Below are 27,948 nucleotides of genomic sequence, written 5' to 3' on the forward strand. Positions count from 1 at the left end.
CAGGGAAAGAAACATGGCTTTTCAAACTCATCTTTCATGATCACAACCCTTTTCACATGTGTAAATTATGCATTTTTCTAGGTTGAGTCTGTAGTATACAGTATAGTATTAAAATTATACAAACATCCCTAAAAGCCTACTTATAAACAAACACCATCTGGGAGCCTGGGTGGCTCAGTCAGTTAAGCATCTGCCTTCAGCTCAGGTCACGATCCCAGGGTCCTGAGGCCACGCCCCACATTGGGCTCCCTGATCAGCAGTGAGTCTGCTTCTTCCTCTGTCTCTGCCTGTGGCTTCCCTGCTTGTGCACCCTCCCTCTCTCTCTCTCTCTGACAAATAAATAAATAAAATCTTAAAAAAAAAAAATAAGCACAATCTTTAATGACAGAAACATCTGTATAAGAGAAATCCACATAGTATGAATTTTTTAAAATACAGTTTCACTGTTTAAAAAAACACTGTACGGGCGCCTGGGTGGCTCAGTCGTTGAGCATCTGCCTTTGGCTCAGGTCATCATCCCAGGGTCCTGGGATTGAGCCTTGTATCGAGCCCCATATTGGGCTCCCTACTCAGCAGGAAATCTGTTTTTCCCACTTGCGCTCCGCTCCCCCTGCTTGTGTTCCCTTTCTCGCTGTGTCTTGTCTCTGTCAAATAAATTAATAAAATCTTGAAAAAAAAAAAAAAAAAACCAAAAACACTGTAAAAAACATCTGTGGTCAAATGATTTCAACAAGTGTGCCAAGAGCACCCAACAGGGAAAGAATATGCTTCTTAACAAATGGTGCTGGGACAACTGAACAGCCATATGCAAAAGAATGAAGCTGGATCCTTACCTCAGACAGTATTTAAAAAATAACTCAAAATGGATCAAAGACCAAATGTAAGGCTAAAACTACAAAACTCTTAGAAGAAAATTTACAGTCAAACTTTAATGATCTTGGATTTGGCAAAGAATTCTTACATATGACACCAAAAGCAAAAAACACAAAAGAAAAAGATAGATAAAGTGGACTTGAGCAGAATTAAGAACTTCTGTGCTTCAAAGGACATCATCAAAAAGTGAAAAGACAACCCAAAGAATGGGAAAATTTATCTGCAAATCATGGATCTTTTAAGAGATGGCTATCTACAATACATAAAGAGCTCTTACAACTCCATGATAAAAAGACAAGCAATGAAAAAATGAGCAAAGGATCTAAGGAGATATTTCTACAAGGAAGATATACAAATGGTCAATAAGCACATGAAAAGATGTTGTTCCACATCATTGGTTATGAGGAAAATGCAAATCAAACCCACAATAAGACACCACTTCACACCTACTAGGATGACTAGGATAAAAAACACAGATAATAGCAAGTGTTGACAGGAATGCACAGGAAATCAAAGCCCAGCAGGAATGTAAAGTGGTATAACTAGCTCTGCAAAATATTCTGAAGTTCCTCAAATGATTAAACATAGAGTTACTATATGACCTTGCAATTCTACTCATAGGTACATAACCAAGTGAAACAAAAACATTATGTCCATACAAGAACTTGTACACAAATGTTTATAGCAGTATTACTTCACAATAGCCCAAAGCTCAAAACAACTTGAAAGTCCATCAGCTGAAGAATGTATAAACAAAATGTGATATATATCCATACAATGGAATATTATTTGGCCACAAAAAGAAATGAAGTCCTGTTACCTGCTACAACTTGGAATAACCTTGGAAACATTATGCTAAGTGAAAGAATACAGTTGCAAAAGGCCATATATGGTAAGATGCAATTTACATAACATGTCCAGAAAAGGAAATATACAGAGAAAAAGAACAGGTGAGTGGTTTTATTTATTTATTATTTTTATTACTTTTTTATTTACTTGACAGATCGCAAGTAGGCAGAGAGGCAGGCAGAGAGAGCGGGGGGGGGGGGGGGGGAGCAGGCTCCCTGCTGAGCAGAGAGCCGGATGGATTCGGGGCTCAATCCCAGGACCCTGAGATCATGACCTGAGCCAAAGGCAGAGGCTTTAACCCACTGAGCCACCCAGGCATCCCAAGGTGAGTGGTTTTAAATAGCTGGGAGGGAGAGGGAAAGTGGGTAATAGATGAAGAAGAGGGAGTTTCTCTTTGAGGTGATAAAAATGCTCTAAAATTCAATGTTGTGACAGTTGCACATGTCTATAAAAATACTCAAAACCATGTAATTGTATACTTGAAATGGGCAGAAGGCATGGTATGTGCATTGTATTTCAATAAAGCTATTAAAAAAACTATAAAGCAGTGGCCAAGGTCATGCCTGTGAATTGTTTTAAGATGCAAATAATCCTCCACCCCTTGAACTGCCAATTATCTTATACTTATTTACCTGATAAATGACCTAAAAGTTAATAGCCTGAACTTTAAGTCATCTCTCCTTGTCCTCACCTCCGACAATAGTCAGTCTGCTGGTCTCCAAATGCTAGTGGATTCTGTCTCTAAAACATTTACTAAATGCAACATCTCTTCTCCATCTACACTGCAAAGACTTCAGGTCCTCACATTTTTCAATTTACAAAGGCCATCTAATGGATCTTTCTGGCTGTAATCTTCACTCAATTCTCCTTCACTCAACTACAGTCTTGAGTTAATCTTCCTAAAGCCCAAATTCTAGTATGAGTCATTACTACTACTTTTATGGAGCCTTCAATGGCTCTTTGTTTTTCCTAGGAATGAAAGCCAAACTCCCTGACATGATATTCACTCATATACCTAAGTACTGGAAAAACAAATGATAAATAAAAACAAGGAGCTTCTATTCATGGAACTTAGCACTCATCAGTATAATGTCAATGACTATCTCTGCAACTGTTCATGCACATAAAGGTAAAAAGGTTAACCATGATAAGTACAAGGAAAGGCAAATACATACACAATATTATATAAGAGCTTACAATTGGGTGTGCATGAGCATGTGAGTGAATGGGTGAGTTAGTGAGAGTGAGAAGAGGGAGGGAGAGGGGGAGAGAGGAAGACGGACAGATCTAGCCAGGAATATGAGCAAAGACTTCCCAGAGCAAGTGCCATTTAGGTTAAGACCTAAACTAGGTAGCAAGTAAACGGAAAGGTCAGTGTTCAAGGTACAGAGAACAGCATGCGTAAAGGCAGGAAAGACAGGAGAACGTTTAGTATAAAGGTTTTAAAGGCAGTTCATGGGCACAAAAGATACAGAAGGAAGGGTGGTGAGAAATGAGACCCAACACCTCAAAAGGTGAATCATAAAGCATGCAGACTTTATAGGTTATATTAAAGAACACACATATACAACCACATCTGTTAAGTAAAACTTGAGATTTGCGGGAGGGACAGAGAAGAAAGGGGTTGGGCAGGAGGTATAATTCATTTTTACATGAGATAACATGTCACGAAACAAACAGTGAAGTTCTACGTTAATGTAAAACATGTGAACTTCTAACAAAAAAATATACTGCGGGGGTGCTTGGGTGGCTCAGATGGTTAAGCCTCTGCCTTTGGCTCAGGTCATGATCTCAGGATCCTGGCATTTAGCCCCACTTCAGGCTCCAAGCTCTCTTTCCCTCTCTCTCCTCCCCTCCTACTGTGTACCCGCACCCCCAAAAAATAAATAAATAAATCCTTTAAAAAAATCATAAATTGAGATAACTAAAGCACCTGTACTTTCGTCCGCCTCAATATAGCTAATTTTGTACAATGAATGATTTATTCTAAAATTTGTTTTTTGAATCTTCAGCTGTGTTTTCTAACCCTGCCTCAAAAGTGTTTCCCGACAAAGAAATGAATTTTAGTATATTCTCTGTTTACTGGATTTTACTAATTTTTAAATAGAGCAAAAAGACCAAGTTTCTGGACAAAGGTACAGAACACTGGGAGAACTCTCAAAACGTATTTTTAATACAATTTACTAAGCCTGTATATTTAAGGACTGGATTGAATTATTACACAACTCAAAATATCAAAGAGTATGAAGCATGACACTGTCATAGTTTCATTAGTTAGTATATCAAGTACATTTTAAACTAAAAGCAAGATTAATGACATAAATGCATATTCAAACTACCATTGATAATCTGAATGTTTTCTTCTTTTTTTATTTTAGGTCGCCCTTGTTTCTACTTTGTACAGTGACAGTTAAGAGCTCATACCAGAAGAGGAAAAACCTCAGCTCTTGTCATTTTCTTATTTGCTCAGAAACTCATTTTAGTGTTATTTTCACTCAGTAGTTTCATGGCAGGTATATTTTTAAGCTGCCTGTCTAGTAGTGAAGATTAGATGAATTAAAACCAGTTAATATGATCTGTAAATCATCTTAACTGAGCCCATTTAAAACTGTAATATGCTAGAGCCACTAAGAGCAAATGAGTGAGAGCAATTCTACCAACTTTTCCATAATGAAAAGACCTAAACTTCTCCTGGAATACCACAGAAATAAATTGTGATCATCTGCCATTCAGATGAAGAGAAGCAATACTACATTGATTTTGTTTTCTTAGACATAAGAATGGAGAATTTTTCAAACTAAAAAATAAGAATAAAGTTTTCATCCTGTTTCTCCCCCAATCTCCAATACACACAACACTGGAGTATACATATGCTTTCCACTTTGGAGACTAATGACTTCCCATAAAGGTAAGAATAAAGATGGAGATAAAGAATGGAATTAAAACACATTACAGGAGGTAAAAATCATTAGGACTTGGTGACAGTTTATTGGGTATGACAGAGAGGGAGGTACCAAAGATAATTCCAAAAAGGTTTTTTATGGATTCATTAAGACAGGAAATAGTAAAAGAGAATCATGCTTGTTTTCTCTTGCTTTCTGGTTGGGAACTAGCAGAGAGAATCACAAGTTCTCCCTGGAAGATGTCTCAAAGTCACCTAAAACTCATTATCTAAGAAGAGTCAACTATGCAGCTGGATGTATATCTGGAATTAAAATAAATGAAGAGAAAAGAGAAGAGAAAAATTTGTAGAACACCTCTGTAAAGAGGAACAGGATATAAAGAGAAGACAATTCTAGGTCTAAGCATGATGTGTGGAAATACGCATCCACGTATGTAATTTTTTTCGTTCTTTTGTATTATTTTATTTCCACAACCAAACGTTGGGCAAACTGAGGCAAAACATATTTCTTCATTTGTATTCTTTTATGGCACCGAGCACAATGCCTGGAAAACTCACATTAATTGGTAGAGGCAAAGATAGAAGAGAAAAAGACATCAGAGAAGCAAAGTGACTCTAGATTTTGTAAACTGGATCTACAAAATGGGCCAATAGTGGTCATAATGAAAATGGTTTTGGTGAGGTATCATGTGAAGCAAGATCAATCAGACTATCATGAGGAGTACCTGAGGAAAGAAGAACAGATCTCAAATATGAACCACTCTAAGGAAGTTCAACTCCAAGGAGGAGGACTGGCGGAGAATCACATGAACAGAGGGATTTGCCTTACTGTATATATGTATGTATTGTGTTGTTTTTACAAACTATGGAAATGATCTCTGAAAGTATAGTCTTTTGTGTTGTTTTTAAATGGGTCAGATCAAGGATGTTTAGGCCAATGATATGGATTCACTAAACCAGCTCTCCAAACATATTCCTAAACTCAACTTCTCATCCACTACGAGCCACATGTGAACTGTGTTTCAGACTTGCTAATGAGTGTGAAATCCTTCCTATTGGGCTCTTTACCTTCCCTTGTGCTTCTGGCACTGCTTTACTTCTCCTTCTAAGCCCAGTTACTGTCATCATCTTTAGGATGTCATCTCCAAATTCCCTAAGTATCAAAATTTTCTTCCTTCTCTGTCCTCTCAGTGGACCTAGTTCATATGGTTAGCACACAAAGAGAAAAAAATACCTATTAAAGCTTCGTATAAAGCTTTAAACTATATTACACATGAAGGTGTACTCACTGAAAAGACAGAGAATGAGATGAGCTATAAAAAACCAAAACCTGGGGCACCTGGGTGGCTCAGTGGGTTAAGCCTCTGCCTTCGGCTCAGGTCATGATCTCAGGGTCCTGGGATGGAACCCCACATCGGGCTCTCTGCTCAGCGGGGAGCCTGCTTCCTCCTCTCTCTCAGCCTGCCTCTCTGCCTGCTTGTGATCTCTCTCTGTGACAAATAAATAAATAAATCTTTAAAAAAAAAAAAAAACAACCAAAACCTAACTTGTAAAAGTAACCTGACCAAATCAATGATCACTAAGTAGCTAACTAAAATGTTTCAGAAAAACCAAAAATCTAAACACATTACCCAAGTATTTATATCCAAATTCAATAAAACATTTACTGAACAGCCATAGGTGCCAGGAACTATTCTAGGCACTGGCACAGATTATTCTAATTGCTTTTTAAAATACCAATCTCAGAACAGGGTAACATGCAAATGATCCAGTGTCATACCTCTGAAGCACCTAGAACACTGCCAGGAGTTGTTGCAAACATACACTGAATTATGTTCAAGGGCAGTCAAAAGCTTTAGTATGCTTCAAACTATCACTAGAAAATCTACTAGCCTACCTCCAACTATAACCACCTCATCTGCTTTCCCTCCTATGATGAGAAATGAGCTAATAAAATCAATATCCTGTACTTGAGCATTGAATCTCAAGCTCTCCTGAGATTTCCTAAGGGCACCCTCTGTCTTTCCCAGGCAGCATACGCTTTTCCTTCTTATTAAAACATTATGATCAGTACATATGTGTATATATATACATATATATACACACACACATACATATATATGATATACATACTATATAACAAGTAAATACGTAAGTGAAAGTATAATTATATTTAAATAAATAAATTAAATATATATATATGATAAAATATTCTCATCTTATAAAAATACTCACCTGAAACATCACTATACCCTTCTTGGCACCATCACATTTCTCTGTTCCTCAAAAGAAAATCTTCTTTTACATACTCACTGTCTCCAGTGTTTTGTGCCTCTGTAATCATTCTTTATATATACATTTTTTTTTAAGATTTTATTTGTTTATTTGACAGCATGCGACTGTGCACACCAGCAGGGGGAGTGGCAGGCAGAGGGAGAGGGGGAAGCAGACTCCTTGCACAGCAGAGAGACTGATGTGGGACTCAATTCCAGGACCCTGGGATCACAATCCAAGCCAAAGACAGTTGTCCAACCAACTGAGCCACCCATGTGCCCTGTAATCATTCTTTTGCCCTCAGCTTTCTAACTAAAGTGTATTGTCAGTAAACACAACACATTTCAGAATTTATGGAATGCAAATAAAATATTACTTAATTGTTTATAGCACTAACAGCCTGTATGAGAAAGTAAGAAAGATCTCAAATCAATGACCTTAGCTTCCTCTTTAAAAAGAAATTTTTTTTTTAAGGGTGCCTGGGTGGCTCAATTGGTTAAGCCTCTGCCTTCAGCTCAGGTCATGATCCCAGAGTCCTGGGGTCAAGCTTCACATTCGTTCTCTGCTCAATGAAGAGTCTGTTTCTCCCTCTGCCCTGTCCCTCCCCTCACGCCTTCTCTCTCTGGCTCTCTCTTTCTCTTTCAAATAAAATTCTCTTTTTTCAAGATTTTATTTATTTGACAGAGGGAGAAATCACAAGTAGGTAGAGAGACAGGTGGGGGGGGGGGGAGTCGGCTCCCTGCTGAGCAGAGAGCCCAATATGGGGCTCGATCCCAGGACCCTGGTATCATGACCTAAGCTGAAGGCAGAGGCTTATTTCACTGAGACACTCAAATAAAATCTTTAAAAAAAAAAAAAACCTGAATTTTTAAAAAATAAAATCTTTAAAAAATATATATATATATATACTGTGATCCATATCTTGTCACCATATACAAAAATTACCTTGAAATGGATCATAGATCTAAATGTAGCCTAAAACTATAAAAAGTCTTAAAACAAACAAACAAACAAAACCAGAGGAGAACATGGGTAGGGCAAAATTTTTCAGATACCAAAAACATGATCTGTAAACAAAAAAAAAACCCTTGATGAATTAGTTTTGATCAATATTAGCAACTTCTCATCTTCAAAAGATAGTTGAGATAATAAAAGGGAAGCTACTTACTAGGGGGAAAATGTGCAAATCTTATATCTGATAATGGACCTACATCCTGAAAATATAAATTCTCAAATTCAATATGAAGAGGACAATAGGGGAGCCTGGGTGGCTCAGTCAGTTGAACATCTGCCTTTGGCTCTGGTCATGATTCTGGGGTCTTGGGATTGAGCCCCATGTTGGGCTCCCTGCTCAGTGGGGAGCCTGTTGCTTCTCCTTTTCCCTCTGCTACTCCCTCTCCTTGTACTCTCTCAAATAAATAAAATCTTTCTTAAAAAAATGGAGAGGGCAATAATCTGGTAAGAGATGGGCAAAAGATTTAAATAGTGCACCAAAGAAGATACACAAATGCCAAGTACATGAAAAGGTTTTCAACATCAATTGTCATAGAGAAATGTCAACTGAAAACAAATGGAAAAAAAAAAAAAAAACAAATGGAGCACTCCTACACAACTGATGAAAGGTCTAAAATTTAAAAAGACTGACCATGGGACGCTTCGGTGGCTCAGTGCGTTAAAGCCTCCGCCTGTGGCTCAGGTCATCATCCCAGGGTCATGGGATCGAGCCCCGTATCAGGCTCCTTGCTCAGTAGGAGCCTGCTTCCTCCTCTCTCTCTCTCTCTGCCTGCCTCTCTGCCTACTTGTGATCTCTGTCAAATAAATAAATAAAATCTTTTTAAGATAGATAAATAAATAAATAAATAAAGGCTGACCATGCCAAACTCTAATAAGTATGTGGAGCAACTGAAAATCTCATCATAGGAATATATAATGGTTCAATCATTTCGGAAAACAGTATGAGATTTTCCTAGAAGTTAAATGTATATCCACCCTATGCTTGAAGGTATTTACTTATGAGAAATAAAAGCATGTACCCATACAAAGACGTGTACACAAATATTTAGAAATTTATTTTTTTAAAGATTTTATTTATTTATTTGACAGACAGAGTTCACAAGTAGGCAGAGAAGCAGGCAGAGAGAGGAAGGGAAGGAGACTCCCTGCTTCACAGAGAGCCGATGTGGGGCTCAACTCCAGGACCCCGGGACCATGACCTGAGCCGAAGGCAGAGGCTTTAACCCACTGAGCTACCAGGTACCCCGTGTCTTGTACACAAAAATTCATAGCAGCTTTATTTAATTAAAAACCAGAAAGAGGGGGCCCTGGGTGGCCAGTGGGTTGAGCCTCTGCCTTCGGCTCGGGTCATGATCCCAGGGTCCCGGGATCGAGCCCCACATTGGGCTCTCTGCTCTGCAGGGAGCCTGCTTCCTCCTCTCTGTCTGCCTGCCTCTCTGCCTACTAGTGATCTCTGTCACATAAATAAAGAAAAAATCTTTAAAAAAAATAATAAAATAAAAAAATAAAAAATAAATAAAAACCAGAAAGAGCCCAAATGTTCATCAATAGGTGAATGGCTAAATAAACTGTGCTATAACTATGAAATTGAATACTACTTAGCAATAAGAAAGAATGATTTATACATTTGACAATATAGATGAATCTCAAAATAATTGTGCTGAGTGAGAGGCGCCCGTGTGGCTCAGTCAGCTGAGCATCTGCCTTCCGCTCAGATCATGACCTCAGGGTCCTGGGAGCTAACCCCATGTGGGGCTCCGTGCTCAGGAGGGAGTCTGCTTCCCCTCTCCCTTCACCCCTCCCCATAGCTCATGCTCTCTTTCTTAAATAAATTTTTAAAAATCTTTTTTTTTTTTAAAGATCTTATTTACTAATTTGACAGAGAGATCACAAGTAGGCAGAGAGGGAGGCAGAAAGAGGGGGGGAAAGCAGGCTCCCTGCTGAGCAGAGAGCCCAATGAAGGGCTCGATCCCAGAACCATAAGATCATAACCTGAGCCGAAGGCAGAGGCTTAACCCACTGAGCCACCCAGGTGCCCCAATAAATAAAATATTTAAAAAAATAGTAATTGTGCTAAGTGAAAGAAACAAACCAAAAAGAATACATGTATTATCATTCCATCTGCACGCAATTCTAAAAAATGCAAACTAATATATTGTGACAGAAATCAGATTAGTGGTTACCTAGGGATGGGAAGGGCAGAGACTATATAGGAAGAGAACATTATAAAGGATCATAAGGAAACATCTGGGGTACATCAACAAGAGGAAAGATAAAAACCGTATGAACATTTCAAAAGATGCACAAAAAGCATCTGACAAATTATAACATTCATTTGTGATAAAAAAAAATCTTCAACAAAGTAGGTTTAGGGGAACATACCTCAACATAATAAAGGCCTTATATGGAGAACACACAGTGAACATCATCCTCAATGGGGAAAACTAAAAGCTTTCCTCCTAGGATCATGAACGAGATAAGGATGTCTACTCTTACCACTTTTATTCAACACAGTATACTACAAGTCCTAGCCATAGCAATCAGACAGAAAAAAAAAGATATAAAAGATATCCAATTCGGTAAGGAAGAAGTCAAACTTTCACTATTTGCAGATGACATGGTACCATATATAGAAAATTGTAGAAGATGCCACCAAAATCTAGGACTAATAAGTGAATTCAGTAAGATCGCAAGATACAAAATTAAGATACAGAAATCTGTTACATTTCTATACATTAAAAATGAGGTAGCAGAAAGAAAAATTAAGAAAACAATCCCCTTTATAATTACAAAATTCAAAATAGTATAGATCAAATAGATCAAAAATAGTAAAACACCTGAATATATTTAACCACGAAGTGAAAGATCTGTACTCTGAAAACTACAAAGCACTGATGAAGGAAAATGAAGACAGCACCAACAAATGGAAAGAAACTCCATGCTCATGAATTAGGAGAACAAATATTGTTAAAACGTCCATACTATGGAAAACAATCTACAGATTTAATGCAATCCCTGTCAAAATACCAACCTCATTTTTCACCGAACTAAAACAAATAATCTAAAATTTGTATGGAACTACAAATGGCCCTGAAAAGCAATCTTAAAAAAGAACAAAAGTGGGGTGCCTGGGTGGTTCAGTGGGTTAAAGCCTCTGCCTTCGGCTCAGGTCATGATCCCAGGGTCTTGGGATCAAGCCCTGCATCGCTCTCTGCTCCTGGGGAAGCCTGCTTCCTCCTCTCTCTGTCTGCCTCTCTGCCTACTTGTGATCTTTGTCTGTCAAATAAAATAAATAAATTCTTTAAAAAAAAAAAAAAAACCTGGAAATATCAAAATCCCAGATTTCAAGATATGCTACATAAAGCTGTAGTAATCAAAACAGTTTGGCACTGGCACAAAAAAAGATAATAGATACATAGATCATAGATCTTAGAGAACAGAGAATGCAGAAACAAACCCATGATTATATGGCCAATTAATCTACAACAAAGGGTGCATGAGAGGGAGGCGCCTGGGTGGCTCTGTCAGTTGGGTGTCTTGGTTTCAGCTCAGGTCATGATTTCATGGGTTGTGAGGCTGTGTCCCACGTCATGCTTTGCATTGAGCAGGGAGTCTGCTTGAGATTCTTTCCCTTCCCCCTACCCCTGCACACATTTTCTTTCTCTAGAATAAATAAGTAAATCTTTAAAAAAAAAAAAAAAAAAAAAAAGAATATGCAATGGGAAAAAGTCTCGCCAACAAATGGTGTTGGGAAAACTAGACAGCTACATGCAAAAGAATGAAATAGACCACTTTCACACCAGTTTCATTTTATACATAAAAATAAACTCAAAAATTGATTAAAGCCTTAAATGTGAGACCTGAAGCCATAAAAATCCTAGAAAGAGCATAGGCAGTAATTTCTCTGGCTACAGAAACATTTTTCTAAGTGTCTCTTAAGGCAAGGAAAACAAAAGTAAAAATAAACTGTTAGGATTATATCAAAATAAAAAGCTTCTGCACAGCAAAGAAAACAATAAAACAAAAAGACAACCTAATGAATGGGAAGAAGATATGTGCAAATGATATATCCAACAAGCGTTAGTATCTAAAATATATAAAAAACTTATACAACATAACACCAAAAAAGCAAATAACCTAATTTAAAAAGTGGACGAAAGACAAGAACATACATATATTTAAAGAAGACATACAGTTGGCCCACAAACACATGAAAAGATACTCAACATCACTCATCATCAGGGAAATGCAAATCAAAACCACAATGAGATCTCACCTCACACCTCTCAGAATGGCTAAAATAAAAAAAAACAAGAAACAACAAGTGTTGGCGAGGATACAGAGAAAAAATACCCTCATACGCTGCTGGTGGAACACAAGCTGGTGCCGCCACTCTGGAAAACAGTATGGAGTTTCCTCCAAAAATTAATAATAGAACTACCCTATGTACTGGTAATTGCACTACTAGGTATTCACCCAAAGAATATGAAAATACTAGGTCAAAAAGATACAAGCACCCCTATGTGTACTACAGGATTATTTGCAGTAGCCAAATTACAGAAGCAACCCAAGTGTCCATCAACAGATGAACGGAAGAATAAGATGTGATATACACACGCACACACACACACATATTACTCAGCCATAAAAAATAATAAAATCTTGCCATTTGCAACATGGATGGATCTAAATGAAGTCAGTCTGAGAAAGACAAAGTACTGTATGATTTCACCCATTATGTAGAATTTAAGAAAACAAATGAACAAGGAAAAAGGGGACAAATAAAAAAACCGAGACTCTGAAATAAAGAGAACAGATGGTTACCAGAGGAGGGGGGGATAGGTAAAATAGGTGAAAGGGTTAAAGAGTATGTACACTTAAGACGAGCACTGAGGGGGCGCCTGGGTGGCTCAGTGGTTTGGGCTGCTGCCTTCGGCTCGGGTCATGATCTCAGGGTCCTGGGATCGAGCCCCGCATTGGGCTCCCTGCTCCGCAGGAAGCCTGCTTCCCTCTCTCTCTCTCTCTGCCTGCCTCTCTGCCTACTTGTGATCTCTGTCTGTCAAATAAATAAATAAAATCTTAAAAAAAAAGACGAGCACTGAGTAATGTACAGAACTGCTGAATCCCTATACTGTATACCTGAAACTAACACAGCACACTATGTTAATTACACTGGAGTTTTTTTAAAAAAATTTAAGATTTGGGGTGCTTCTGCCTTCAGCTCAGGTCATGATCCCAGCATCCTGGGATTGAGCCCCACATCGGGCTCTCTGCTCAGCGTGGAGCCTGCTTCCCTTCCTTTCTCTCTGCCTGCCTCTGCCTACTTGTGATCCCTGTCTGTCAAATAAATAAATAAAATCTTTTTTAAAAAATTTAAGATTTTATTTACTTGACAGAGAGAGAGAAAAAAGAAGAACAAGTGAGGATAGGGAGAGAAGGATCAAGCCCCATGTCTGGCTTCCTGCTCAGCAGGGAGTTGGCTTGGCCCTCTCTCTCTCTGCCCCTCTCCTGCCTTGTGTACACACTCACTCTCTCTCTCTCAAATAAATAAAATCTTTAAAAAAAAAAAAAAAAGGCAAAAAAGACAACTCACAGTATAGGGGAAAATTTTTGCAAATTGTTCATCTGATAAGGGACTCTGAGATAGACAAACACTATAACTTCATGATAAAAAGACAACCCAATTTAAAAATCAGCAAAATTATCTGAATAGATCTCTCTCTAAATAAGATATACAAAGGCCCATAAACCCATGAAAATACTGCCAACATCATTAGCCATCAGAGAAATTAATATCAAAACTACAATGATAAACCACTTCACAGCCACTAAAATATCTTTATTCAAAAAGAAGGATAACAACAACTTGGCCAAGATTTGAAGAAACTGGAGCTCTCATACACTGCTGGTGGGAATACAGAATGTAGCAAACACTGTGAGAAACCATCAGGCAAGTTCCTCAACAGATTGAACAGTTACTGTATGACCCAAGAATTACATTCCTAGGTGGAATAACCAAGAGAACCAAAAACACATCTCAATACTAATGTTACAGCAGCAATTTTCATAATAGCCTCAAACTGAAAATAACCCAAACGTCAATGAACTGGTAAAGAGATAAACAAAATGTGATATAATCATAAAATGGAAAATACTGGTAACATAACACGAATGAAACTTTAAAACATCACGCTAGATACAAAAGATCCAGTCAAGATCTTCTTCCTCTCCCTCTGCCCCTCCTCCCTGCTTGTACTCACTCACTCACACACTCTCTCTATTAAATAAATAAAATCTTTAAAAAAAAAAAAAAAGAACATATTCTGTTTAGCATACATGGAAACTGGCCATAAAACATTAAAATAAATGTTTAAAAACAAATTCTACAGCTTATATTCTCAAACAAGAACTTAAATAAATTAGAATCAGTAACAGAATGGAAAATCCTCAAATATTTGAAAATGAAACCACATGCTTCCATGGGTCAAGGAAGAAGTCACACAGGGAATAAGAAAATATCATACGCTAAATGGTAATAAAATCACAATGTATCACAATCGGTGAGATACACCTAAAGCAGGTCTCAGAGGGAAGCTGATAGTTTTAAATACAGAAAACAAGAAATGTTTACGATTAATGACCTAAGCCTCCATCTCAGAAGTTAAAAGAAAAGTAAATGAAACCCACAATAAGTAGAAAAAAGACAACCACAATAAAGGAAAAACCAAGGAAATAGAAAACCGAAAAAATCAAAAGGTAATTATTGGAAATGATCAATAAAACTGACAAAACTCTAGTTAGATTAATCAAAGAAAATGAAGAGAGAAAATACAAATCACAAATTTCAGGAGGAAAATGACTTTACTAGAGATCCTACTGACGTTAAAAGAATAAGTATTTATTTTATAAATAACTCTATACCATTAAACTTGATTACTTAGATGAAATGAACAAATTACAAGACTGACACAGGAAAAGAAAATCTGAATAGCTACATCTACTGAAAAGCTTGAATTTATAATTGAATACTTTCAATAAAGAACATTATGGGCCCAGATGGCATCACTGTTGAAGTACATTAAAACATTCAAAGGGTGCCTGGGTGGCTCAGTGGGTTAAGCATCTGCCTTTGGCTCAGGTCATGATCCCAAAGTCTGGAGATGGGAGCCCAGTGTGTCAGGCTCCCTGCTTGGTAAGGAGTCTGCTTCTCCAAACCAACTCACGCTCTCTCTTGCTGTCCCTCACTCTCTCAAATAAATACAAAATCTTAAAAAAACAAACAAACAAACAGACAAAAACCCAACAAACACATTCAAGGAAGAATTGAAACTAAATTCCACACACCAGTTCAGTAAACATATATGAAGAGAACATTTCCCTGCTCCTTTTAAAGAGCTAGAGCTACCCTGATACCAAAACCAAAGACAAGAAAATTACATGTAACATCTCCTAATCCTGATGCCGCCACCACCACCACCACCACCACCACCCCACACCTCCCCACACACAAGTCCTAAGATTTGAACAGATATTAAAAAAGAGGAATGGTCAATAAGGTCATAAGAAGAGGTTCAACGTCATTAGTCATCAAAGAATCACAAACTGAAAGCAGTATGATACCCCCTTATGTGTCCAGGAAAATGGCCAAAACTTAAAAAACTGATAATACCAAATGTACACAAGGATGTAGAACAAATCAAACTATCATATACTGCTGAGGGATGGGAGCAGAGCGAGCTAGGAGTACGACAGAATAGCTCAGGAAAATAGTGTTTAGTGTAGTACTAACTCAACGCATGACTGAGCAATTCTACTTTTTACCATATAACCCAATATTTATCCTTGAAAAAGTAAAACTTAAGTTTACATAAAGCCTTTTTTAGTGAATATTTATAGATACTCTCTTTTTTTTTTTTAAAGATTTTATTTATTTATGTGACAGACAGAGATTACAAGTAGGCAGAGAGGCAGTCAGAGAGAAGAGGAAGCAGGCTTCCTGCTGAGCAGAGAGCCCAATGTGGGGCTCGATCCCAGGACCCTGGGATCATGACCTGAGCTGAAGGCAGAGGCTTTAACCCACTGAGCCACCCAGGCGCCTCACAGATACTCTCTTCTTAACCCAAATCTGGAAAAAACCCCAAATGTTCATCAACAGGTATCTGGGTACACAAATGTTGATATTTTCATACAATACAAATAAAAAGGAACTCAGGAATAAAAAAGAACAAATTACCAATACATTCCTGAACACAGAAGAATTCCAAAAGTATATGCTGAGCAAAAGAAGGCAAACATATACACAAATGGAGTACACACTGTATGGATTCCATTCACATGAAATTTTAGAGAAAGAACAACTTATCTATACTGACATAGAACAACTTAGTAACTATGAGGGGCCAGTGGTGGAGGTGAGGTAGACTGCACAGAACCACGAGGGGACTTTTGGGTGGTGACAGAAATATTCTAATTCTTGATTAGGGTGGTGGTTACACAGGTATATCTACCTACCAAATTCCAACTGTACGTTTTTTAGGTGTGCATAGGTTGATTTTAAAAGTGTAAGAGTGTGATGGCACACATACAGGCAGAAAGTTACATGCCTACCTCACATTATTCACAAAAATAAATTGGGCTAAAGATAAACACAGAAAACAAAATTGTAATTACATTAAAGTAAAAAAATAAGAGGGTATGCTTATGATTCTAGGGAAGGAAAAAGCTTCTTTAAAAGACTTAAAAAGAAGCTTCATAGAAGAGAATGATCTACTTATTCATCAAAATTAAAATCTTCCAGACCATAATACTTAAAAGGAGTCTAACTAGGAGATGTGTTTATAGCCCGAAGAAGAAATTAATAGAATCCAGAATTCAAAAAGAACACAAAAAGAAATCCTCCTGAAACTCATTAGGTGAAAGATGCAACCCCAAGACCAGAGGAAACAGGTATACTCAGCTACAGAGAAGTAACATGGAGAACAAATGTGTAAAGATGATAAACCTAGCTAGCAATCTAAGAAATGAAACGCCATTCTGCACTCAGAATATTGGTGCTTCAAATAACAAATGGTGATGTGCATGTGGGGAATCAGGGGGAATACAAGTGGGAGTACTGACTGGCACAACCGATAAAGAAGGAATTTGAGAATATATTAAATATACCATCTCAATACTCAACCTACTCAATTCTACTTCCTACTTTACACAAAAGAAACTCATATGCATGAAACTAATGATGATGAAACTCACAGGCATGAAAAAGATACCCACACAAGTGATATTTATGGAAATGAAAACTTGACAACAACTTAAATACCAAAGGGAAATAATTCAACTAAAATACATTTATACTATGGATGCATAGAAAAGAAATGAAATACGTTTATATGTAATCTATTATCTATATATAATAAAGACACAGAATAACTACAGAATGGTCTCTAAGACCTGTTGCTGATTAAAAATCCAGAACAATACATCTGGGCAGAAATAAAGTAAAAGAGAGAATGCTTACACATAATGATCACATATGTATGTTTGCAAATTCATGTGAAAAGACTTGCAAAGGTATGCATGGAGGTGAGATGGAAGAGACAACGCTGGGAAAGGCTATTATTAGGGGTCCTGGTCAAACTTCCACAAGAAGAATATATTCTTCTATTATTCATGTAAATATAAATTAATGTTTAAAAAAAAAAAAAGCACATCTACTGATTGTAGCTGAACCTGAACCATTATCTGAGGAACCTCTTTCCACACACATCAGTATGACTGCTAAGTCCAATGGAAAGCGGTTCCTCAGATAAGAGCTTGAGAAACCCTTACCACCTATAACCTAGACCACCAAAACAAACACTGACACTTTTTAATTCTCTTCCCAATTGCCTTCAAAACTTTTTCAAGAACCTCTTAATCCAAGTCGCTCTTGATTCCATTATCTTGTTTTATTTTCCTCATAGCAATGATCCTATTTGAAATTATGTATTTATTGTCTGTCTCCCACTAGAATGAGAATGGCAAGACAACTCTGAATTCATGTGATTTTAGTCAAGCCATTTATAGAGTTTTCTAATAGTATTAAAGACACATGTTATTTACTTACCTTAGTTGGAAAAGGAAATTTGGAAGGTTCTGTTTTGCATGGTGTATGAATAGCCGTTAGAGGGGGAGGCCATGAATGCGTCATCTCCTGAAATGTAATTATTACAGTTTGTTTTCAACCAGTTCAAGGATAAAAATTACATAGCTAAAAACCAGATTTGTATTATAAATGCTGGTTTCATGATAGGTCCTCCAAAAGTATACATATTTAATCAATAAATATTAATTAAGCACAACTGTGTGCAAGGCACTACGGGGCAGGAAACAGATAAATAATATACACTCCCTGGCTTCAAGGAGCGTGGAGCTAAGATGATGAAACCTGTTAATCGCCATAGAAATCAGCCTATAATCAAATACAAGGTACACAGTACAATGCTACTGAAGAGAAGCATGCTGTGAGAGCGGGAGGGGCAAGGTAATAGTAAGAAAAGGAGCTAACATTTACTGTGTACCTTCAATGGGCCAGATACTGTGTTGTTTTACAGGTCTGTTACTCATTGAGTACTCATAATGATATTAGGAGGTAGATGCCATTATTATTCTAACTCTATGTAGGATGAAACTGAAACACAGAAGTTATTTATTAAAGGCCAAACATTTGTGGACACAAATGGACACCAAATTTCATCTCAGGAAGTCTGGCTGCAGAGCTCAATGGCTGATAGAAGTTTTTAGTCAGGTGGAGGAAACCAGAAGAGAGATATCAAAGCCCATGAGAAGGAAGAGAGACAAGCAAGGCTGTAAGTATGATTTCATTCACATATTTAGTGAATTTTAATCACATGCCAACTATGTTCAAGTGGAGATTTGGATAAGATCACAATGTTTAGGTTAAAGGAGCAGGGGAAAGAGAGATATCAGATTTAGAATAAAGAAGGAGTGCTTTATTTCTGGCATTTAGTTCAAAGTAAGTCATTAGGTAGACTGAGAAAATACAATAAATTAAAAGTAGTTTAACTTTTAGGAATTTACTCTTTAGCTATACCCACACAGCTACATAAAGATACGTGTTCAAGTGGCCTACACTTAAAAAACAGAAACAACCTAAATATCCAACAGCACAAAATAATTAAATAAATTACCAGACAGCCATACAATGGGACACCAAGCAGACAGTAAAATGAGAAATTTAACTACTGATATGAAATGTTGTCCACAATATACTGTAAAGTGATAAACAGAAAACATAGTCTATGCCCTAGTAAATGTCTTTACATGAAAAAATACGCAGGAAAAAAATCTCTGGCTACCTCTCGACAACAGAACAACAGAAGGGGAAAGAGACCTGGGCACCTGATACAGTCTCTACTACAGGAACTTCGTAAAATAGCCACCTGCACTGTAATTGCTCTTTATCTACTTAAAATACTTTATTTTTTCACAGCATTTCGCTTTCTGAAATAATATTAAATAGTTGATTATTTCCAATATCTAGCAAGAATGTCAGCTCAAAGGGTGCAACACTATCATTATCACCACTGTATCCAAAGAGCTTGACACAGGCAGGCTGTGAATTACTCTTTTACAATAAATGGTTACCATTTTTAGATTAAAATTTTTTTCTTTAAGTTTATGATGGAGTTCCTAGAAACAGTATGACTACAAATCTCAAGAAAACAAGAAGGCAATTTGGACCTGTAGTTCCTTATGCACTGCATACAGGGAAAGGAAACAAACTCAGACACTCTAGGTTTTCAGTGTTGGCATTTTACACCTCAAATACCAAAGTACTTTCAATAGACAATCTATTTAACTCCATCGTTAAATGACTGAGCACCTGTTACACCCAAGCCTATGTGCCAAGCCCTGTATATATAAAATGAAGACTAAATGGTCAGTACCATCAAAGAGATAATTAAATGTGAGAATACCTAAAATTCTTCCAGGTATTACAATGCCATGTATCCTTGAGAATTCAAAGAGAAAAGATAAAGTTCCATTACACTTTTTATATACATGGGAAATGAAAAATGCATGCTATATGAGATTCAAAAGAAAGGGTTATCTTTGTAATCTGATGGTCTGACACAGAGGAAAGAAAGATTTCATTGGGATTCTAAGAAAAAACATAATCTGTATATGACTAAAGACAAAGGAGAAATATAGTCCATGAAAGTTTATTTAAAAAGATACAAGAGCAAGAAAGTGTAGGGCTTAGTGAAACCAATTTGACAAAAGTGGAGAATTAACAGTGAGAGAAGTAGAAGCGGTCTGTGAAAGGTCTAGAATGTTGAACTTGGACACTATTTTTTCTGTGGGGCTCAGAGAAAGAGCCACTGAAATTTCGAAAACAGAAATTAATTTATGAAGACAGTGGATTAAAAAATCTGCCAGCAATGCAAAAGACAGATGAGCAAAGCAAGGACTGTAGATTGCAATTCTTTTTTTTTTTTTTTTAAAGATTTTATTTATTTATGTGACAGATTACAAGTAGGCAGAACAGAGATTACAAGTAGGCAGAGAGGCAAGCAGAGAGAGAGGAGGAAGCAGGCTCCCCGCTGAGCAGAGAGCCCGATGCGGGTCTCGATCCCAGGACCCTGAGATCATGACCTGAGCTGAAGGCAGAGGCTTTAACCCACTGAGCCACCCAGGCGCCCTGTAGACTGCAATTCTTGAAACTCAAGGTGGCAGAAATGGAAATAAAGGAATGTATTTTCAAGGAAAATTCAAACCGAACATGCAGTTTTGTGATTAAACAGAGCATGAGAGAAATTTAGGATTTTATACTGAGAAGCACAGAAGACTGGTAGTACTACTAGGAGAGGAAGATCTGAGAATTCTGCCTTTAGATATGTTGAGTCTAAAGAAGCAGGGAGATACGCAAATGGACACACAGCAAGGAAGAGACATAAACCACAACTCAGAGGCCAAAGAGATGAGAAAGACTGAAGAGTTAACAGGTGAAGCTGTAACAATAGAGGAAAATCAAGATAGAGCAGAAAAAAACAGAGAAGCTAGAAAAAAGACCCATATTTAAAAGAGAAGACACCAAGGTTCCCAAAAGACAGAGAATGAGAGATAAGAAAGGTAGATGGAAATAAAAACAGTGAAGCATAATAATAGTCAAGGAAGGAAGAATGAGGTTTCTAGAAGGAAAAACTAAAAATTCTTGAGAACAGAAGAAAGAGCTGAGAACTCAAATGAAGCCCTCAGTGAAGGGACATCATGAGCTTAGTGAAACAGCTTCAGCAAAATGACAGAGACAAATGAGAGACTGTGCTGGGCTGAAGAAAGAAAGGAGAGAATGAAGTAGAAGTAGCAACACAGTAGTCTTTCGGAAGTATCCACAGTGAAATGCAGATACAGACACAAAAAATCAGGAGCTTAGGCAAAAATTACAAGTAATACGTGACTGACGGTTTTTCTCTACTGAACCAAAAGCAGTCACTGTCACTCACTAATCCACCAGACCTTCCCTTTTTACAGCTGACAACTTTCTCTTTTCCCAAAAGAGGAACACACATTTTGGTCATGTGTTGATTTTAAACATATTCCATCCAACACTCAGAATGAACAGTATTCAGAGGAGGTCTTTCTTTGTAGGAACTGACCAGTAGATATAAATGAATTACAAAGCAAGCTATTTTCAATGAAACTGTTTGACTGGTAATTACTAATAAGCCTAACAAAGTACTGTTGTATTTGCTTTCTTCCTCTTTTCCTAGTTTCAAGGCAAACTATTATGACTGGAATTTGATTTACTTAAAAATGAAAAACAAACAAAACCAGTTCTTTGAGGGCAGTAGTAAATAAACCCAATGACTCAGAAACTAAATATGAAAATAAGCATAACAGAGTCAATTATTTTTTATAGACATAATGACATTTCACATGTAAGCAATCTGCTGCCCTAGATCCTTTGAGAAATATCAGGGGGGGAAGAGGACAAAAAGATACCAGAGCATCATAAACAAAAAAGACAGAAAGTATTAAAACAATAACAATGACTTACTTTAAGAATTTCATCCACACAGCTCACATCACCGGAAGCAGAAGCCTTAAGAGGAAAAGAAACACACATTAGATTTGGGGTCATTTATTATTAGATTTTTATCATTTGTTGCACAGATTCAATGAAACTATTAGAAAATGAATTAAATTTAAAGACATAATTATGAACTCACTATTCTAAACCGCAATATTCATTAATCTTGACAAATTTCCTTAAGTGCCAATTTTTCAAGCTCTAAAAAATTTTAGTCACCAACTATACAAGGATTTAAAGAACTTTGTATTTATCAAAAGTTTTGAAAAATCTTACCTCTCTTATATTTAGATTAGAAATAAATTTTTTAACGTTATTTTGCAGGTGGAGCAACTTGTCCAAAATTTGAGTTTATTGATACAAAAATATACCATGATACTGAAATACATTGTTTCACATAAACTAACAAAGAGAATAAAACCAACATTATTGAAAGAATACTTGTCTGGAATATGGTGGACATTTTACACAGCTTTCCCTGAATCATAGAAAAGTTGTTTATGCTAAAGCACAATCAGGAATTGAAGAGCTAGAGTTTGAACTCAAGTCTATCTCCAAGGATCAAGTTGTTTGAAGAAAGAACAATCATTTCACTGTTCTCCTCAGAGGAGTAATTAGATGACAACTGCCACAATCAAGGAGTTTCTCAAGGCCACAGGAAAAATGTTTAAATGTTCTTAAAATAGCATTTCACCTATTCTTGATCCCTTCACCACTATTTTAAGCTATGAACTATGATTTTCAGTTACAAACACCATTTAAAATTTTTTTTATTATAGAAGATAAAACTTAAACTATTTCATAGCGACTATTCAATTTTAGTTACTCTGCTGCTTTGATATGCAGTTATTAATACTGTAAATGTCAAACCACCACTATGAATCTAGAGCAGCTGTCTCAAACCTTTAAGTGTAAACAGAGAAAAAGCTCATGGCATCCAAACCATATAACATTTACCATCTTGATGGACCCCTTGCCCCCAATCCCAATATTTACTATAATTAACCACAGCCCACATCACACTCATGGTATCACAATGAGAATACAAGTTAATTTTTTAAACAAAAGAACACAAGACATATTCCTTCATAAAATTAAAAGGAGGAAATCTAAGGTACTGATTTCATAGATCATGCTTTTTTATTCTATAATTGACCTACCATCTGAATAGTTCAAAACAGTGAATGACATGTTCTCTATTGCCCAACAGGGGAAGTGAACAGGTCTACTGATCCACTTCAGAGTCAATGACAAGTATTTTTTTAAACCATATATATCTTATTATTAAACAGACAAAATTCAACTTCAGTTATAATTTCACAGTAAACTGCTTCACAGAGTCATAATATTAAATGCTCTAAGGGGCTCCTGGGTGGCTCAAGTCAGTTTATCAGCCAATTCCTGATTGTGGCTCAGGTCCAGATCCTGGGGTGGCAGGAGATTCTCTCTCCTCTTCCCCTCCTCCTGCTATCTGAAATAAATGGATATATTTTTTTTTTAAAGGCTATAATGTGTAACTTACATCCAATGGTTGGGAAGGTATTTTCAGCTTGGTGAGATGTGCTTTGCTACTGGGCTTCAGTTCAGTCATGCTGTTGCCATGGGACTGGCTACTGTAGTGCTCAGAGGACAGCTTTGGTTCCATGGACTCCTGTCCATCCATGGGCCGCACATAGGCAGTGGGTTTCTGTAACATTGAACTGGACTTTGACATCAATGAAGGTGGGAAAGACTGATTTGAATGCTGCCCACTTGAAAAAGGTACACGGGAAGGAGAATCCCAGTTTGCATCAGGGTCCCGAGGTGATTTGGAACGCTGATGTTCCTTGCTATGGTGATCATTCCCATGAGACCTGGAATGACTGGAGCTTAATGAAGAAACAGCCTGTGGTTTCCCAGGGCTGGAAGAGCGTGATTTGGAGTGTTCTGATCCATGCTGGCTTTTTTTCCGACTACTGCTTCCACTACTGCTGTATGAGTCACGGTCATGCCTCTGGCCACTACTACTGGTGCCACCACTGCCACCTGCACTGGTCCGCTGGCTACTATGTCCACTCTGCAACCCTGAGGACCGTTTCTGAGACTGAGAAGTACTGGGTGCAGGTCCTACTGGAGTCCATTTGCTACTCTGATGAGAGGTCCCATGTCTCTGTTCAAAGAAATTTGGGTTAGATTTTTCATCTGCTGTTGGTGGTACTGTAGGCTTGGGAATTGCAACAAGCTTTGGTATAGATCTGTCTCCTATGAAATCCTTCATTTCATCGTAGTTTCCAAGCATACTCTGAATACGACTTGACAGCTTATCTTCTTTGCTAGTCTATAAAAAATTGCAAAATAAAATGATACAATTAGCAGAACTGGAAATAAAAGATAAAAAAAAAAAAAAAGAAATGAAAGATGCTTCTAAATGGTCTTTCCAAACTTCAAATGCAAAGGGGATTTTCAAAGGGAGGCCTCATCTCATATATTAAGCTTAATCTCAAAAGCAAACTCCAAATATAATTTTTATAGTGAAAAAAATGCACTGAATGTGAAAAAATTCATGCAAAAACACAAATATCCTATGGGACACTGAGAAGTACGTAGAAAAGATTCCAGGAGGGGGGAAAAAAAAACAAATTTCACCAATAAATTTATTGAAACAGTAGTAAAAGTCTTTTAAAAAGTGGGAAAAGGGGTAAATTGGAAGGGGAGGTGAATCACGAGAGACTATGGACTCTGAAAAACAATCTGAGGGGTTTGAAGTGGCGGGGGGGTGGGAGGTTGGGGTACCAGGTGGTGGGTATTATAGAGGGCACAGATTGCATGGAGCACTGGGTGTGGTGAAAAAATAATGAATACTGTTTTTCTGAACATAAACAAATTGAAAAAATTTTAAAAAAAAGTGGGAAAAGTAATGTGCCTTTATGTAGTTAAGTTGTAGGTTAGCAGATTAGCCAACACTCATTATTATGGCAATGCAGGAAAACATTTATGCTTGGAGTTCAATGTTATAGTTAAAAGGAGAAACAAAAAATTAATGAAACATGTTATGCCCAAATGACTTTTTAAAAAATGTTAATTCCTTCTGTTACTGTAACTAATTAAGCTAATAAAAGTCAACAACAAATTAAGAATGGAAAATCCACTGATAGTGTCAAATATTCATTCTATTAACTCTGACCAAGAAACACTCCAAGTTTTGAAGTTAATGGTACAGACTGTAAGTTTAAAAAATCATTCTTGGATAATAAGAAAATCCAAGACATCTACAAGCTTTAGGACTCTTTCATGTTCACAAACATGAAAGAGAGTAAGCTTACTAATTGCATTAAAGAAAAAATCAAGACAGAACCACTACATATTTTGAGGTTGGCATGAACAGATAATGACTTTAGATTATCTGAAAATCAGTCTGACCTCTATTAAACAAGAGTGGGAAATACATAGCAATTCGTAGACAACATCAAGATTAGAAATCAAATCAAATTCATTACAATGTAATTACAAAATAAATAGTAGTAGGACTTAAACATTCTGGATCAAACTCCTGGGGTTTTTTTTGGAATGCCTTTAATCTCTAATCCCAAACCCCAGGTTTGTGTGATTGGTGTTACATGCATATAAATGATGTCAGTGTAACTAACTGCCTTTAAATGAAAATCCTTAAAAACTTTTAAAATGGCTTTAATAGGGGTGCCTGGGTGGCTCAGTCAGTTAAGTATCTGCCTTTGGCTCAGGTCCTAATCCCAGGGCCCTGGGATCATGTCCCACGTTGGGCTCCCAGCTCAGTGGGGAGTTCTGCTTCTCCCGCACCCTCTGCCCTTCCTTTCCACTTATGTTCTCCTTCTCTCTCAAATAAGTAAATAAATAAATAAAACTTCTTAAAAAATGGCTTTTACAGATCTCATCAACAGCTTCTACAAACACCAAATGTTATTAAGGGTACTTAGAATATGTTGTTATATTCATATTATCAGAAGAAGTCTAACGCACTCTCAGTCTCACACCGTAAACCAAAAATGGCCATTACTGTTGCGATACCATTATACACAGTACAAGCCTTTAAAAATGTAAGGGGATATCAAATGATCCAAAGCCAAATCAAACATCAGAGACACCTGTGGCCACTACAGCCATGTTAGTTGTCAAAGTGTTATCATTCAGTGTTTTATGTAATCCCAAATCAAGTACAATCACAGTTACAAAAATAGCAATTGGTTCACTTTATTGAACATCTTTGACAATTAGCTTTTACTCTAAATTGGATATTGTTCATTAAGCCCCATAAAAAGAAAGTCAGATAATTTAGTATAAATCAGAAAAAGGAACCAGACTGATACTGAAGATACATTTTATTCAAAGTTAGTAGTAGTCACTGATAATACTTAGGAAACTAAGAAAGCAAATGGCAAGAAATAGGGGAGAAACAAGAGAATCTCTGAAATATTTGTGTTTGATTGACTTTATACCCAAAAGAACCCAGGAAACAGTACACAATGCATACCCATTTACAAAATTTTAATTTAATTCAGAAAGGTGAAATGCCTACCCAGGGTTAGTGGTATAGAGCCTGGGATGTAGAGATCGATGTCTTAGCTAATTCAGACTACATTTTCAAGAATATGAAATAGCAACAGAGGGAGGGGAGGAAGTTTGGGTTTGAGGATGACTTTAGGATGCTTTATAATACTGTTTCTTGATTTGGGAACTGATTACATAAGGCTGTCATGCTGTGAAAATTCTTTCAGCTGAAACACACGTTTTGTGTACTTTTCTGTATGTATGTTATACTCTATGATAAGTTTACCCCAAAACATACATACTTATTTAGAGGAAAGGAAAAATGTTAAATCGCATATCTGAGAGTAACTCTTTTCTACTATAAAAATTCAAGTTTAAACACTTGAAAAGCAAAAACGTCACACTGTTGAGGGAAAAACCATTCACAGGACTACTTACAACTTTGTATGGCTCCGCAAAGAGAGGAGAGCTAGGTGGGAAGGCGTCTTCGCCCTGCTGAATTTCCTGATTCCGCCTTTCCCGTTCTTTCATACGCAGCACATTTCGGTCTTCACGGTTCATGTTGCTAGCAAGAGAAACACAATATTTGTATCACAAAAAGGAAAGTTAAAATTAAACATTCTGTACTCATTTTGTGAGTTTAATGTTTCATTCGGAGATTCCCTTCGGACTTCGAAGTAGTAACAGACATTAGTGCTGAAGCTGGGTACCGGTAATGGTTTTACCAACTAATACCAGTAGTGTCTTGCACAACTATTCAGATACTAAACACTAGCCCACAGTAGTAGGAAGGATCCACCCCACTGAAACATTTAACCTTACCAGTTTTTAAAGTATTCAGCTGGCTAAAAGTGAGTTAAAACTTACACATTCAGATAGATGGAAGGTAGTACTTAAACCCAAATCCTTAAGATTTCCTATAAGCCTTTCATGGCTTCCTCTTCAGAAATCTAACTATTCTTTGCCATTAGAGGGGCACAAACCCACTCCCTTCTACCACTCCCTCCCCTCCCCCCCAAAGGGTCCAGTGCTTTTTCTCTACTTTGCATCTACCTTATCTTGATTTCTTTTTGTCCCAAACACAGCTTCCTTGGTGTCCATCCTTATGGCAGTTTGACCTCAGCTTTGCTGTTGCTCTAGATACCCTAAAAAACGACATTTCTGCTCTAAATACATTAATATTTCAATTAATACCTCAATAAATGGCAAAACTGAGGCTTTCAGTAATAGAATCTAAAATAAACTTGGGTTAGTAATAGTAGTGGAAATTGTACTGAAAAAGAAAGTCTTTGGAATGGAGGGGAAAATAAGGGTGTAATTTCTATAAACATTACAGCATGTCATATTTTCACCAAGAACAAACCAAAGAAGATAGTTTCTTTATAGCAGTAGGGACTTATGGTTAAACAGATAATAATGAAAAAGGTTGTTGAACCCTGGGATT

At 37.1% G+C, this 27,948-nt stretch overlaps 1 protein-coding gene across 2 annotated transcripts in view; it reads right to left on the reverse strand.

Moving 5' to 3' along the window:
- Positions 1 to 27,948, reverse strand: part of AFF4 (ALF transcription elongation factor 4) — a 96,459-nt gene that overhangs the window by 34,747 nt on the left and 33,764 nt on the right. The window contains exons 2-6 of one of the 2 annotated variants that reach the window (XM_059417561.1): positions 27,558 to 27,649; positions 26,943 to 27,069; positions 23,524 to 24,318; positions 21,969 to 22,013; positions 18,015 to 18,101 (exon numbers count right to left, since the gene is read on the reverse strand). In XM_059417561.1, coding sequence (XP_059273544.1) covers positions 18,015 to 18,101; positions 21,969 to 22,013; positions 23,524 to 24,318; positions 26,943 to 27,065 — 1,050 coding nt within the window. In that variant the 5' untranslated portion in view covers positions 27,066 to 27,069; positions 27,558 to 27,649. The remainder of the gene's footprint in view (positions 1 to 18,014; positions 18,102 to 21,968; positions 22,014 to 23,523; positions 24,319 to 26,942; positions 27,070 to 27,557; positions 27,650 to 27,948) is intronic. The other variant, XM_059417560.1, reaches the window with a different exon arrangement.

Source organism: Mustela nigripes, chromosome 12 (assembly GCF_022355385.1).
Source record: "Mustela nigripes isolate SB6536 chromosome 12, MUSNIG.SB6536, whole genome shotgun sequence".
Lineage (NCBI taxonomy): Eukaryota > Metazoa > Chordata > Mammalia > Carnivora > Mustelidae > Mustela > Mustela nigripes.